The sequence below is a fragment of the Carcharodon carcharias genome, chromosome 5 (assembly GCF_017639515.1).
Source record: "Carcharodon carcharias isolate sCarCar2 chromosome 5, sCarCar2.pri, whole genome shotgun sequence".
Classification (NCBI taxonomy): Eukaryota; Metazoa; Chordata; class Chondrichthyes; order Lamniformes; family Lamnidae; genus Carcharodon; species Carcharodon carcharias.
In genome coordinates this window covers 117,937,492-117,952,044 of record NC_054471.1, presented here as the reverse complement: position 1 = coordinate 117,952,044, position 14,553 = coordinate 117,937,492, and the positions used below count along the sequence as shown (strand labels likewise).

Below are 14,553 nucleotides of genomic sequence, written 5' to 3'. Positions count from 1 at the left end.
ATCTAGCATCATCTGAAGAGCCTTCTTCATCACAGATCGACTCAACAATAGTGGTATTTCGCCAACGCCACATCAGTACTGATAAACAGATTGATCCCTGCTATCTCACATGGGAGGACCACCTGTTTGGAGGATGTTAATGTATTGTCATCTCTGAACCTGAAACAGGTAGAGCTTTCATGCTCCTCGACCTTCTGCTGGTCTGCCTCATTGAGAGACTCCAGATAGCACTCAAGCTAGTCCATGCCACACACCATAGAAGTGCATCCACTGTCCAGAACTGCACAGTTGAAGGAATCTACCATCAAGATACTTATCACCGGATTCAAACTCTCAGTGATTAATACAATTCCATCATGGCAGTCACCATCATTGTTTTCAGTTTCAGATGAATCCATCTCATGGGTCACTTCAAAAATGCCATTCCTTCACTGTGGGCAGTACACTGCATAATGATACTGGGAATCACACTGAAAGCACTTATTAACCATTCCTTGTACATTTTTTGGGTTTAAACGCCTATGGTTACCTTCCCAGACAAACTTTTTATCCCAATTCTCAAATTAGCTAGGGTTATCACAGTTTTCAGACCTCTTGTCATTAACTCCATCTTTGTATTGGAATCTTCGTCTAATATTTGGTCAACCTGGAAATTCAGCAACCTTTGAATCCTCTATCCTTTGTTTTACAGCATAGTTGTTCACATTTGCTAAGAAAGTGGCAGGGAACAACTGTTTCCCCAGAAATATTTTAGGGCAGCAGCCATTTGATCTAGGAGAGGTTCTTTCCCCCAGAACTGAACCCCTGTTAGTACTAAAAGACTATCAACATGAGAAATGCGAGCACAGTCCAGTAATTTAAATGCCAATACTGATTCGGGATTTTAAATTGTACTGTTCATCAAAATCCATGATATATTCTTCCATGGACTGATCATCTGATTTCCTAAACCTATCAAAGATCGCTCAAGCTTCATATGCTTCCAATAACTTATCCTTTTTGTACAACTTATCCAAAAATTGTAACAGAAAGTTTAATCCTTCTTCATGATCCAAATCATCCACTTTCCACTCTGACAATACCTTACTTCTTATCTTACTTTTGGCTGGTAATAATAACGCCAAAGCCATATCTTGCTTCTTCCAGGTCCACATTTCAACTTCAGCCTTCCATTGATGATAAGGTTCAGAGTCAGAAAAAATTGGTGGATAGTCAAAGCTTGTGATTTAACACCATCCTTCTGCCTTTCCATAACTGAAATTGTCAGCAACAGTACATTTCTTTTCCCTCAGAGGATTGAGACAGAAATCTTCATATGCAGCACTCAATCAACAAATATCCTCTGCCACCATGTTACTCACAATAAGAGGTGTTGGTTGAAGAGTTAATCCAGGCTGGTCTTTTGGTTCAAGCTGGTTTATTTTCAAGACAACTCCTCAGTGCTTGGTTTCCAAGTAGCTTCCACACAAAGTGTTCCAACTGTATCTTTTTATTCTGTTTAGATGGGATAATCAATGCCCATCACCTGTTTAGCTAGGAATTGTCTTTAACAAGGTGGTTGCCACATTAACATCCCCGCTGCCCCAAACTCCCCTGGCACAGACTACAAGTCCGTCACTACTTTATTGGACCACGGAGCAGTTGGACTGCACACATTGTACAATCTCCTCGCCAACGCTGGCCGTGTAGCAGTCACTGCTGGAGGCGCTCAGAGCCCCTTGCAACCTCAGCATTCTGGTTTGGACCAGTGTCCCCCATGTTGCAGGTTGAGAAGGCAGCCATGCAGCGAACTCATCTCTGGCCATCTGAGGGGTGCCCAGCACTCTCCGGGAAGCATTAAGGGGCGGTCACACAGGTCCAGGAAAGGTGCTAAGTACAGCACTGAAAACCACGTCTCTCTCTCTTTCATGCTGCAGGAGGACCACGTCAGGATCATGGATCCTGGTGACCTAGCTGTGTGCCTCATGGCCTACAGAGACCATAGAAGATGGAGAAGACAGCGACTGAGGCACCTGGTTGCGCAAAGGCAGGAGCAGCAACCTCATGAAGAAGGGAAAGCAGGGGCTCCCACACACACTGCCCAGGAACGACAGCGAGCCGTGGCTGGCCAGCGCCCAGAGACACCCAGGGTCTATAGACGCCGCCTACCATTCCTGCAGCTGACTGAGAACCAGTGTCGCCGACGACTGCGCATATTTAAGGACCTGGTGGCTCACATCTGCCACTTACTGCAGGACTTGACGCCAAGAGGACATGGAGGGTATCCACTGCCAGTGGCTGTGAAAGTGACGGAGATGCTCAATTTCTATGCCAGTGGCTCCTTTCAGGGCTCCATAGGCGATCTCTGTGGGATTTCACAATCTGCCACATATAAATGCATCCATGAGGTCACAGATGTCATATTTTCCATGGCACACAACTTTGTGCATTTTGCCCAGGACAGGGACAGCCAGGATGCAAGGGCCATTGGATTTGCTCTGATCTCAGGATTCCCACAGGTGCAGGGTGCGATTGACTGCACTCATGTGGTGCTCAGGTCTCCATTGCTACACTCATTGGACTTCATCAACCACAAGGGCTTCCACTTACTGAATATGCAGCTGGTATGTGACCACCAGAAACACATCCTGCAGATGTGCGCACGGATTCCAGGGAGTGTGCACGACGCCTACATCCTGAGTTGCTCACTGATCCCTGCTGTCTTCCAGGGTCCACGGAGGCTGCAGGGATGGCTCCTTGGGGACAAGGGCTACCCGCAGAGGCCGTGGCTGATGACACCTGTGTGGCTGCCTCAGACTGCAGCAGAGCGACGCTATAATGAGGCTCATGCAGCAGCTCGAAACTTGGTGGAGCAGACCATCAGGATGCTGAAGATGTGGTTCCAGTGCCTGGACCGGTCTGGTGGAGCCCTGCAATATAGTCCACAGAGGGTGTTATGCATCATCGTTGTCTGTTGCGCCCTTTACAACCCGACACTGCAATGGGGAGAGGAGCTGGCTGAGGAGGAGATGGAGGAGCAGTATGTCTCCTCCAATGAGGAGGACACCGAAGGGGGTAAGGGTGAGGGAGTCCTTGGTGGTGACGATAACGGAGATGAGGCTCTCACACCGGCTAGACAATGCAGGTGCACTCGGGAGGCCCTCATAGCTGCCAGATTTGTGGAGGATGATGACAACATTCAGTGAGGTGTCCCCATAGATCCTCACATCACAGCTGTGAATGTTTGACTCCAGTCTGGCTTATCGCAGTGCCAATACGCTCTGAGAGAATTTACAAATCATGGAGATGCATTTACAAATCATGGAGGCCCTAATAGTCACTCAATTGCAGGAAGATGATGATGACATGCAGTGGGGACACTCCATAGATTGTCACATCACCTCTGAAACTGTCTGACTCCTATCTGGCCGAGGGAAGCTCGCTTGCACTCCATGATCAGGGCCATCTCAGAGACGCAGCCATGAAACTTTAGGTGCATCTGATGCTGTGTCTGCTTTCAGCACCTCAGCCCTTCAGGAGCTGGTGCACAGCATCACTGATCACAGATGCTGGTGTGACGGGGGCCAGCCCCACCTTAAAGGTGCTGAGAGCACATTGAGAGAATGAGAGAACTCTGTGCTGCCTGCCCACTACATTCTAACAGCAATGACCAGCACCATTGAGGTGCAGACATCAGTAATGTTTTCAGGGAGTGTGAGGCTGGACCATCACTATGGTCTGAAGGCCGCACAGAGCACAGGCAAGAGGCCCTGGACTGACAGACCTGCCTTTTATCTTGTGCAAAAAGGTTTCAATCTGAGTGACATGAGCACTGCTCATCAAAACCAGGAGCCATAGGCAGGGAGACATTCTTGGATGTTTATTGACATTAGCGAACATTATGTACAAGTGATTAACACCCATGCCCAGGCTGTGCAACTCATTCTCTTTCACTTTTCTAACCCTGCTGCTATGTCTTTGTGCTCCTCAGACTTCCACAGCGGAGGTGGAGGCAGCCTGCTGACTGTGACACCCTGTCTGTGATGACTTTGGCAAATGTCCTCTGGAGGACCGAGATTTGGAGGGCTCTGGCTTGGTTTTGGGGTCCTGCTGTGTGGCAGTGTCACCCTCCTCAGCCTGTGAAGCTATATCTGCGGAAGTCACGGGAAGGGGGGAGTCAGAAGGGCCAGTCACTCCCAGAGTCACCTGGGTGGTTGGCCCCGGAGTGTGCACCTGCTGATCCACCTCTCTATGGGTGCCCAAGGGCCCCAGGCTGACTCTGTGTGCGGAAGGGGTAGCTGGAGTGAGCTGAAGCTGCCCAGCACCCCTCTCATGTACACACTGTTGGAGGCCAACAATGGCATAAGTGATGGAGTTAAGCCCACACAGCAGTGCAGGAGTGACTTCCTGGACCAAGGTCTCCATGGTGTCCGCCATCCTGCCAGTGTTGACCTTGGTGCATTGCAATGCCAGCGCTATCACCTCAGCTTGAAGATGGATGGTCTCCTTCATCATGTCCTGCAATCTGAGGAGTGCAGCAGACATCCCTTCCTGATGTTCCCGAGCTTGCCTTTGCAGTTCCAGCAACTGTGAGATGACCGAGTCCAGAGGCTCGTCATCTGACTCAGACTCGGCGACGTTCTGGCCTCCAGCAGTCCTCCGAGTGTCGGACACCTGGGAAGTCCCTGCCGCTGCCTATTGTGGATCAGACAGTGTGATGTGCTCACCAGATTGTGTTCCCGAGGCTATTCTAAAGCTAGGTCCCACTGAGGTGTATGTCTCTGCGCTGGTGGAGGGTGTGGGTGAGCGCTGTGATGGTACTTCAAGGAGGGTGCCTCCAGATTCCTCTTGAGAGGTTTCTTCGGAGCTTGATTGGAGGCCTTGGGTCATGGACTTGGCTGTTTGGCAGATGTGCCTGTGAAAGCAAGGGGAGATAATGAGTGCATGGCAGTGGCCTGTGAAACAGGACATAGCACTCACAGCATGGTTGTCTGATGGATGTTGCACTGCTGGTCCTCACTTGGTAGAGCAGTGCTGACCTCACTATCAGCACAGGTCTGGTACTGGTCATCACCAGCAAGCTGGATGGCTCTGTTTTCAAACTCTGTCAGAACTTTGATTTCCGGCATCCTTCCACCTTTGCCTCCTGTTGTGTGCTTGTTTGTTTTGCATGGATAGCGATGGGCAGAGTGTATCAGGATGCCTGCTTGCCTTCCGGACTGAATATTGAGTTCAACATCTTTAGATCATGAACTCTCTCCTCCATCCCCACCCACTTTCCGATCCCCCTCTTTCCAATAATTTATATATATTTTTCTTTTCCCACCTATTTCCATTATTTTTAAATGTATTTCCATCCATTGTTTTATATCTACTTTTTAGCCTATTTTGATCCCTTCCCCCCACCCCACCCCCACTTGGGCTATCTGTACCTTGCTCGTCCTGCTTTCTACCCTTAATGTCGCCATTAGCACATTTCTTAGATAATATCACCACCTTCAACACCTCTTTGTCCTCTTGTCTATGACATCTTTTGGTTATCTCTACCTAACACTGGCCCTCTATCCAGCTCTACCTGTCCTACCTGCTCCCCCCCCGCCCCCCACCCCCCACAACCCTTAAACCAGTTTATATTTCGCCTCTTTTCTATTTTTCCTTAGTTCTGTTGAAGAGTCATGTGGACTCGAAATGTTAACTGTATTCCTCTGCGCAGCTGCTGTCAGACCTGCTGAACTTTTCCAGGTATTTTTGTTTTTGTTTTGCTGACATTGCTGCCCATCCTGCGGCCAGAGCAGGGGTAGAGCACATCCCAGTGGGCCTCCAAGGCATCCAGCAGTCGCTCAAGGGACCCATCACTGAAACGGGGGACTGCAGTCTTTTTTCCTTTGCAGGCCATGTCTCCCAGGCAGCGGTGGTGAGCTGGTGGTGATGAGCGCTTTGCTGGTGGCTGCCTTTTAAAGATGGCGGCCGGCGTGATGTGGCCCGCAAATGAGAGCCCGCCCACCATGGAAACGGTGCGTCTCATGGGAGTGAATATAGAATGAGGCAGGCTTGGGAAGGTACAGCGTGAAAATCCGCCATTTTCATCAGCGGTTAGGGCTCCATTTTACCCACCCACTATCGGACTTAGTGCAATTCTGGAAAAATTCAGACTGAGTTTTAACAATTCCCTTCTAACTTCTCTCTGTGTCTTTCTGATGATAATCCTGAATCTATGCCTATAGGCAGGATTTTCAGGTCGCCGGATGGGTGCGGTGGGCGAGCCTGGGAGCAGCCAGGCAACAGTCCGCTGCCCACGATCGACGCCCGACCGCCACTGTGGCTGGCATGCTGAACGGCTGCCTCAAGGAACTTCAGAATTTTAAAAGCAAAAATAAAGATTAGGGAATTCTGAAAAAAAAAACACACATAGGATTCCCTCACGTGAATATATACATAATAAAAATTATGTCAAAACATTTTTATTCTTTTAAAATTAATATTGGAAATCCCATCCGCCTGTGGATGAGGTTTCCTCAAAAATGTAAAGGCCACCTGGCCGATTTGCCCGCCTGCCAACTGCAAGCTTGGATGGGCAGCGAAAAATCACTCTTCATTTAATGGCCTTAAACGGCCTCTTAATTGTTGGTGGGTGTTCTTCCAACTTTCGTGCGTGTCCGCCGACTGAAATATCACGCAAGCGTGCAATGACGTTGGGACGCTCCACCAACATCATCAGGTTCTATTTCATGGCCCATCAGGTCAGGCGTGCGCCTGCACAATCAGCGCAAAATTCTACTCTGTGTTACCAATTCAGACATCAGCGGGAACAATCTTTTACTGTTTGTCTTCTCCAAATAATTTCTTAATTTTGAAAACTTTGATTAGATTCTACCTTAATCTCCTCTATGCCACTGAGGTTTAAAAAAAAAGAAACAAAGCACGCTTATTCCTTGTGTCATTCCAGTGAATCTTCACGATACCCTTTCCTTGGCTTCAATAACTGCTCTATAATAGATGCTCAGAACTGTAATAAACAGTGAACTAATTGAAGTCTTATACAATTTCACTGTCAATATTTTACTCAGATATTCAAGCACATTTCTTCTTCTCTTCTACATAATCACTGCCTTTGAAATTCCCTCTCATCTGTTTTCCAAACTGTCCTCAGGCTCACTGCAACAGATTAGAGAGTTGCCATTCCATCCCTGCTCCTATCCAATTTAATGATGGACAAATTGAAATTTATTACTTTATTGCTGTCATTTAAAACATCACCATCAGAATACAATAATTATAGAAATAAGAGGAAAAATATAGAAACATGTATAAATCTGCATACTCCATAACCATGTAACTTAAATCACACATATAAAAAATTGTGAACATTACATTGAATCATTACTTATTGCAGTAAATGCAGTTTTTGTTTATTCATTTGTGTCGCTCCTTTAATCAACAAACTGTGTTCACACATGTCACAACAGGTTGTATCTTGCAATCACAAATTTCATAAAAATATACAGAGCAAAAATTTCATGTCATGTTAAAACTAAACCATGAATTGGAACAACGCACATTCACAGTTTCCCTTTAACCTAACTTCTAAATACCAATTATACAAACAACTTACATTCTACTCATTGTAATATATTCCCAGTCTGAAAGCCAAAATCACTTCTCAAAGATCTATCATTTTCCCAATGTTTAAAATGTCATTTGATATAAATTTAAAATATTCAAGTAACAAACAATATAACAAAATATTCAAGTAACAACATTTTAACATTACTCCAACAGGTGATTTTTTACAGCAAAAAGCATCACATTAATCCCATTAATAACTTCTTGCATTGTAACAATTGTAATTGTAATATTTAACATAATATTGTAACATTTAGCTCACTGTGAACAAAATTTAAATTCCTTTCTGAAGTGTTTTCTTTCATAAAAATATTTCACTCAACATTCCTCAATGATTTAGAGCTCACCGAGCATTTTCTACTGAACCACAGATCCTGTAACATTCATTCCATTGAGGATGAGTGAGACAATTTTTCTCCTTTCCTATTTTCTCTCTTTGCTGGTGGAAGGTGTTTACCTATGGGTCCAAGTATGCAAGGACTGCCCCACAACTATGCAATCATGGGGCGGAGGTGTGGCATGTGTGGGTATGGAGGTGGGTGGGGGGAGCGGGTGGTGGTGGGAATTGGGATACCTAAGCATTACTCCACATCTTGACAAGCATCTTTTGCTGCAGAGGTCAGTAAGTGATGATCAAAAGTGGGAACTCTGGTAATTTTTCCCCTTCCATGCCCAGAGATACTAAGGTTACTCCTATTAATAATCTGTCTGAGAAGGACTCTGCTCCATGCCAACATGAGTTATTGAAGGAAGGCAGCCTAGCACATTAGTTTCTTGAGGAAAATTTCTGCAAAATTCTCCATACTTCCAATAGAAAATCAATTTCAGCATCCTAGTCCAATCTTACATTGCTGTTGACATTTCAAGCCCACAAATTTGGGAGACTCTGAGCAGGTTGAAAACAAGATTTGGGGGAATACACCTGGGGGTGTGGGGGAGAGGAAGAGAATGCGATATGTTCACCTTCAAAGATTAAACATGACAGAAAACACACATCTAACATTAACCACAATGTCATCTGCAAAACCAGATTATCTGGTTTACTTATACAAGTGAAGAATCTATGATGATGAATAGTTCCACTAATATTAGCACAATTTTATAATGAATTATTATGACACTGCAGGAAATTGTCAGCTTACACCAAAATGTTCTTACGTGCGTCTTTTTATTGATATGAATTATTGCCACAGTGCACAATACAAAATGTTGCTAACCCCGTCAAATAACATATGCTAATGGGCTGCCCAAAGCCACAAACTTTTATACATTCTTAACAAAAGTAATTATTTCTTCTTGAATAGCTTCTAAAATTTCTCATGGCATAAATTGATCATTTTTATTATTTCTTCTGCATTTGAAGAGGGTCAGTTGTATTTACTGAGCGCCATCAGTTAGTTCAGACTAGAATAGTTTAGAGATGGATTGTTATCACTTGAATGTAATTGATGAGTTAAATTGTAGCTTTCTGAAAGATTGGAGCAGGAAAAAGATCAGCAAGAGTTGGAATCACATAGCAACACTGTACATTTACATACCTGTTCAGCTCTTTGTAATCACCACAAAAGGTTAGACATCTACAACAATAATTTATACTTGTGTGACACCTTTAGAGGTAATAAAAGCATTTTCAACTGTTTGATAATTGGATACTAGCAGTGATAGATGAAAGGCCAGGTAAGATGGTTGAAGAAGTGGTCATAAAAGTAGATTATGAGGATGAGAAGGCACTGTGGAGAGTGGCAAAAATGTACAGCTAAGAAAGCTGAAAGCTTAGACGAGAACCTAATGGAGTGAAAAGGGGTTTATGATGGAAAAGCAGAGAGTACATCCTGAAATATAGGACTATCCAGACTACAGCAGAGGTAGAAAGGGTTGAGGCGGTGCAGGGCAAACATTTTGAATTCAATGCATTGAGGATCCAATTGAATTGATAAGGGCAAGGATGGTAAAGGATCAGGATTCTTGGTGCAGGGTATGTGGCAGAGTTTTGAATGAGTTTCAATTTACATAGGGTGAAATTTAGCTGGTTGACATAAGACACTGCAGTAATCAGGCTTGAAAATGAGCAAGTCTTGAATAAAGATTTCAGCAGTGATGGGAGAGAGATAAAAGTGGAGACAGCAAATACTACCAAGGTCAAACAGACAGTCTTAGTGGTGGATAGCATATTGGGTTAGAAATGCAAGTCTGGGGTCAAACAGAACATTAAAGATGTACACAGTCTGGCACTGATTGATGCCAAGAAGGGGGACAAAATGGAGTGCAGACTTTGTAGTTGAACAGTAAGGTCTTGCTGAAAATCTTCCTAATATTTATCCCCAAATTGATATTGAACAAGGAGTAGGACAACAAAGGGCAGCCTGGGAAAGTGGCAACGTAGAGCCTTGAGCTACAGCATGTAATACTAACAAACACTTTATCAACTCAACAATATGTTTCTTCTCTCCAAATACATGAGGATGACATTTGTGAGGCTTTGCTTCCAGCTTGGTGTTTTGCTAGGTGGCAATGTAAGTTGGAAATGGGGCTAGTCAACACCACAATTTGTGCTTCTGTACAGTTAGGCTCCCCACTGGGAACTTCACCTTAAAATTGACCCACTCCTTTCAAGTGAAGCAGTGCTTCACTTACACTTCCCTCAATTTGGTCTACTGCATTTGCTGCTCCCAATGTGGTCTCCTCTACGTTGGAGAGATCAAACACAGACTGGGTGACCACTTTGCAGAACATCTTTGGTCTGTCCGTAAGCATGACCGAGACCTTCCTGTCGCTTGTCATTGCAACACACCGTCCTGCTCTCAGGCCCACATATCCATCCTTGGCCTGCTGCAATGTTCCAGTGGAGCTCAACACAAACTGGAGGAACAGCACCTCATCTTCCGTAAGGCATGTTACAGCCTTCTGGACTTAACATTGAGTTCAACAACTTCAGATCATGAACTCTTTCCTCCATCCTCACCCCTTTTGATCCCTTTTTTCAAATATTTATTTTTAAATTTTTATATATATATTTTTCCCCACCTTTTTCTATTATTATTTTTTTTAAAATTTCCATTCATTGTTTTATCCCCACCTTTTAGCCTATTTTGATCATTTCTCCCACACCGTCCCCTTCCCCATTCCAACCCCCAATAGGGCCATCTGTCATTTACTCATCCTGCTTTCTACTCTTAACGTCACCATTAGCACCTCCTTTAGCCAGTATCACCACCATCAGCACCCCTTCAACCTTTTGTCTATGACATCTTTTGCAATCTCTCTTTTGCCTCCACCTATCACTAGCCTTCTATCCAGCTTCACCTGTCCCACCCCCCTTAAACAGCTTATATTTCACCACATTTTTCATTCCTCTTTAGTTCTGATGAAGAGTCATACGGACTCGAAATGTTCACTCTGTCTTTCTCTCCATAGATGCTGTCAGACCTGCTGAGCTTTTCCAGCAATTTTTGTTTTTGTTTCAGATTTCCAGCATGCGCTGTATTTTGCTTTTTCCTTTACTTAGCAAATCTTGGCTCTTTCAGCTGCCACCAATTGTTGTGCTTTCATCAAAAGAATTTCATTATACATTTACTATACTCCTAAATTTTTAATTAAAAAAGAACATTCTATTATTCCCCACATCTAGTGCACATCATACCATTTGGTAGTTTTTAGTACACTGTCAATGTGTTTTTAAATGCATTGGATCCAACAACATTTTTTAATGCATTTAATAATTATACAAAGTACACTGTCAGTAGATTGCTTTATCCCAGTTTGACCCAGCAAAGACCAGGCGGGTGGGCAGTTAGCAATGAACAGATTATTTACCCACTCGGATTTCCATCGTTTCTGATTTTGAAAATAAATGAAATGCTTGCTTAAAGCAGGCAGAAGCCTAATAAATTTATACAAGTTGATGTTCAGTCATGTCAATAGGATCTGATAGTGGTTTGAACCAGATTGTGATTGACAATTGAAACAGGGAAGTAGAATCTGCTCTCTGCTCGGCAGAAACAGCATTTAAGATAGAGAGACCCTGACAGGCAAGTCTAAAAACTTTCCTTTTTGATGGTCAGTAGTAGCAGGTGTGTTACGCCCAAATGCTTCTCAATTGCAAGAGCCTCCAGGAGAAAGCCCTGAGGGCCAATTATACCATCTACTTGGCGTCAGTGGGCAACCCTCGAGCTGCATGATTTTAAGCCGCTTCTTGCTGACTTCCACCCAGAAAATAAATGAGTGTTTAAACCAGGCTCCACCATTAAAATTTGCCGGGTTTTATTCTGGTGCAGGTGGGCAGGAAATTAACTCGCAAGTGCAGTTTGCCCCTGGAGATCCGCAAGCATTTAAAATCCAGACCCAATTTGATCACTTATTGAATAGAACACAAATCTTTTCACTTCAATATTAGCCAATAAATTACAGCTATTCATAAATATTTTTGGAGTAACTTTTATCATGGGACTGGGGCTATTATTGTTCAGTTTCATGGTTATACTTACTCTTTTTAGAATGAAAACGATGATTCGACTTTGAGGAAGGGTTTGTAGTAGAAGTGCTCTGTACATACTGAAAAAAATAAATGAATCATGAATGTTAACATATGAAACAGCCTTAATTTATTCACTTTTGACATTTTTCCAGCTCTCCCCATCTCCCTGTTCTCTGGACAGAGTGATTTGATAAGGCTCGGTGCTCACCGGAAGCACACCTCAGGAAATTACCAGCATGCAGCCCAGAATTTCATGAAATTTGCTCTCTATAATCACTGCTGCTTGCTGGGAATTCAAGATTGTAGTGATTATTTTTTAAATACATACAATTCTTAAGGTGAACCATCAGCAGACAACTTGCTTCGTGTCGTTTTGTGTCCAGTCACCTGGAGTTTGAGAATGGCAGGGATGATTCAATTACACTTGAATTTTCCTCACCCCGAGGTCAGGGCATAGTCAGGGTTTTAGCCGGGGTTTGGCCCGCTCCAGAGAGCGGTCAGGTCGGGAGGATAGTTAGTTGGGGGGGTAATTAGGTGGTTTGGGGGTAGTCCAAGGGTCCAGTGAGTAGTTAGAACAGCATAGGTGGGTTAGGTTGGGTTGGGAGGTAGTCGGGGGTAGTTACGGGCATGGTAGTGGGCTGGTTGGGGGGTCAGTAGGGGGTTGGGGGTGTGTGATTGGGGCCCTGTTGTATAGTTGCCCAGGAGTTAAACTAGGTATTGTTTGTCTAACATTTCCTGGGTAACTATTTGGGCATGTACCGTAGAATAGTCACAAGTCTCTGACATGAACAGGCATGCATTGGAATAGTCATGTCTAGATGTACCAAAGGCATGAATAAGGGTTTCAGCAAAAGATGAAATAGGCTGTCTTAGCAATGGAGTGAATATAAAGAAGCTCGTCTCAGGGTTTGCAAATAATTTGTTTCAGCCTCAGATAGCTGCCAAGGACAGGAATGGAGTCAGTGGCTAGGGAACAGAATTTGTAGTGGGGTGCAATAGATTTAATCTTCCCAGTAGTTAATTTGAGGACAGTTTTGCACATCCAGGACTGTATGTTGGACATGAAGCCTGACAATTTAGACAGTGTAGATGGATCAAGAGGGGTGGTATTGAGGTACTGTTAGCATACATCTGGAAAATGACACAGTTTTTGGGTGATGGCGCTACGGTCAGTAGTATCTCCAACTTGGTTAAATCTGTATCTGGTAAATCATTGTGCATCCCAGCTTTTCTTCACACCCCTCTGCAGCCTAACTGCTCCTTAACTCTGGAACCTTTTCCCATCTTGTGTACCATCCGCCATCCTTCAGTTTCCTAGTCTCCCTTTGTCTATCGCCTCTCCATTTTCCCTTTCATTTGTGGAACAGCTTCTTGTTGCCTGAACCCGATCGTCATGAATTCCATTCTCAGATTCTCAGATTGAAGGGTCATTCGGACTTGAAATGTTAACTGTGCTCCTCTCTGCAGATGCTGCCAGACCTGCTGAGTTTTCCCAGGTATTTTTGTTTCTGTCTCAGATTCCTCCATCTCTTTAGCCCTCCAGCTTCATTTAAAAACCTAAAAAAAACCCCATTCTATAGACCTAGCATTTAACCACCACTACTCTTGTTAAATCTCTGAACTGCACCAAGGGACATTGTGTTAAATTATCTCTAAGTATATAGTGCAAGTTGTTATTGTCCTTCCATTCCCATTGTTTTGTTCACTCTCACAATAGCCAACCAATTCCACCTTACATTAGTGCTGAGAAAAAGCCTCCACCTAAAGCATTAATATATCTTTTCTGCATCAGATGCTAACTATCTGCCATGCTTATTTTTCATAACCTCACCTTTGTTCGGGAAGAAAATCCTGACAACGAAAATGTTTTCATCAAGGCTTCTCGTACCTAAGGTAATAGCAAAAGAAAGCATTTTATTAGGTGAAGTAAAAATAAACAATGCTGGAAAACTGGTGGAAATGGCATCTGTAGCTCACCTTATTATCCATGAACGTTCCAAAGACCAAAATAAAGAATCCCTAAAAAAATGCAAGGTATTCTTAAGCAGTTGACCTTTAACTAATTGCAAACACTTTTTTTTAGCATTGCATTAACTATTACAAAATTACCATTTGTTAATAGTTTAATCAGTTTAAAATAGACTTCAAAAGCAGAGGTTTCCTTTAACCAGTAATATTCAATACTTTTATCAGAGCTTAAATTGCTTGCAGGTCCCAAGAACTATTTTCCTCCCTCTCACACAAGGCTAAACAAGTTGACTGCTGGTTTTACATCCATACCCTACCCAATCAAACTCAGTGCCCTGTCAAAACCTGTAATTTTCTACTGCAGAGGGTGGTCAGGATGATTAAAATTCCCATCCCTGTTTTCAGATCTCTTCCTTGCCTCATCACATCCTATCTCTGCCCGACAATCTTTTGAAATCTCCCTATACCTTCAATTCTGTCCTTTGTGCATTCGTAATTATAATCACCAC

General features: G+C 43.7%; 1 protein-coding gene across 1 annotated transcript in view; it reads right to left on the bottom strand.

Moving 5' to 3' along the window:
* Window positions 1-7,225: 7,225 nt before the first annotated feature.
* Window positions 7,226-14,553, bottom strand: part of LOC121278165 (adhesion G protein-coupled receptor F5-like) — a 156,473-nt gene continuing 149,145 nt past the window's right edge. The window contains exons 12-15 of the mRNA XM_041188303.1: window positions 14,054-14,095; window positions 13,908-13,964; window positions 12,087-12,153; window positions 7,226-9,070 (exon numbers count right to left, since the gene is read on the bottom strand). Of these exons, the coding sequence (XP_041044237.1) occupies window positions 8,997-9,070; window positions 12,087-12,153; window positions 13,908-13,964; window positions 14,054-14,095 (240 nt within the window). The 3' untranslated portion in view covers window positions 7,226-8,996. The remainder of the gene's footprint in view (window positions 9,071-12,086; window positions 12,154-13,907; window positions 13,965-14,053; window positions 14,096-14,553) is intronic.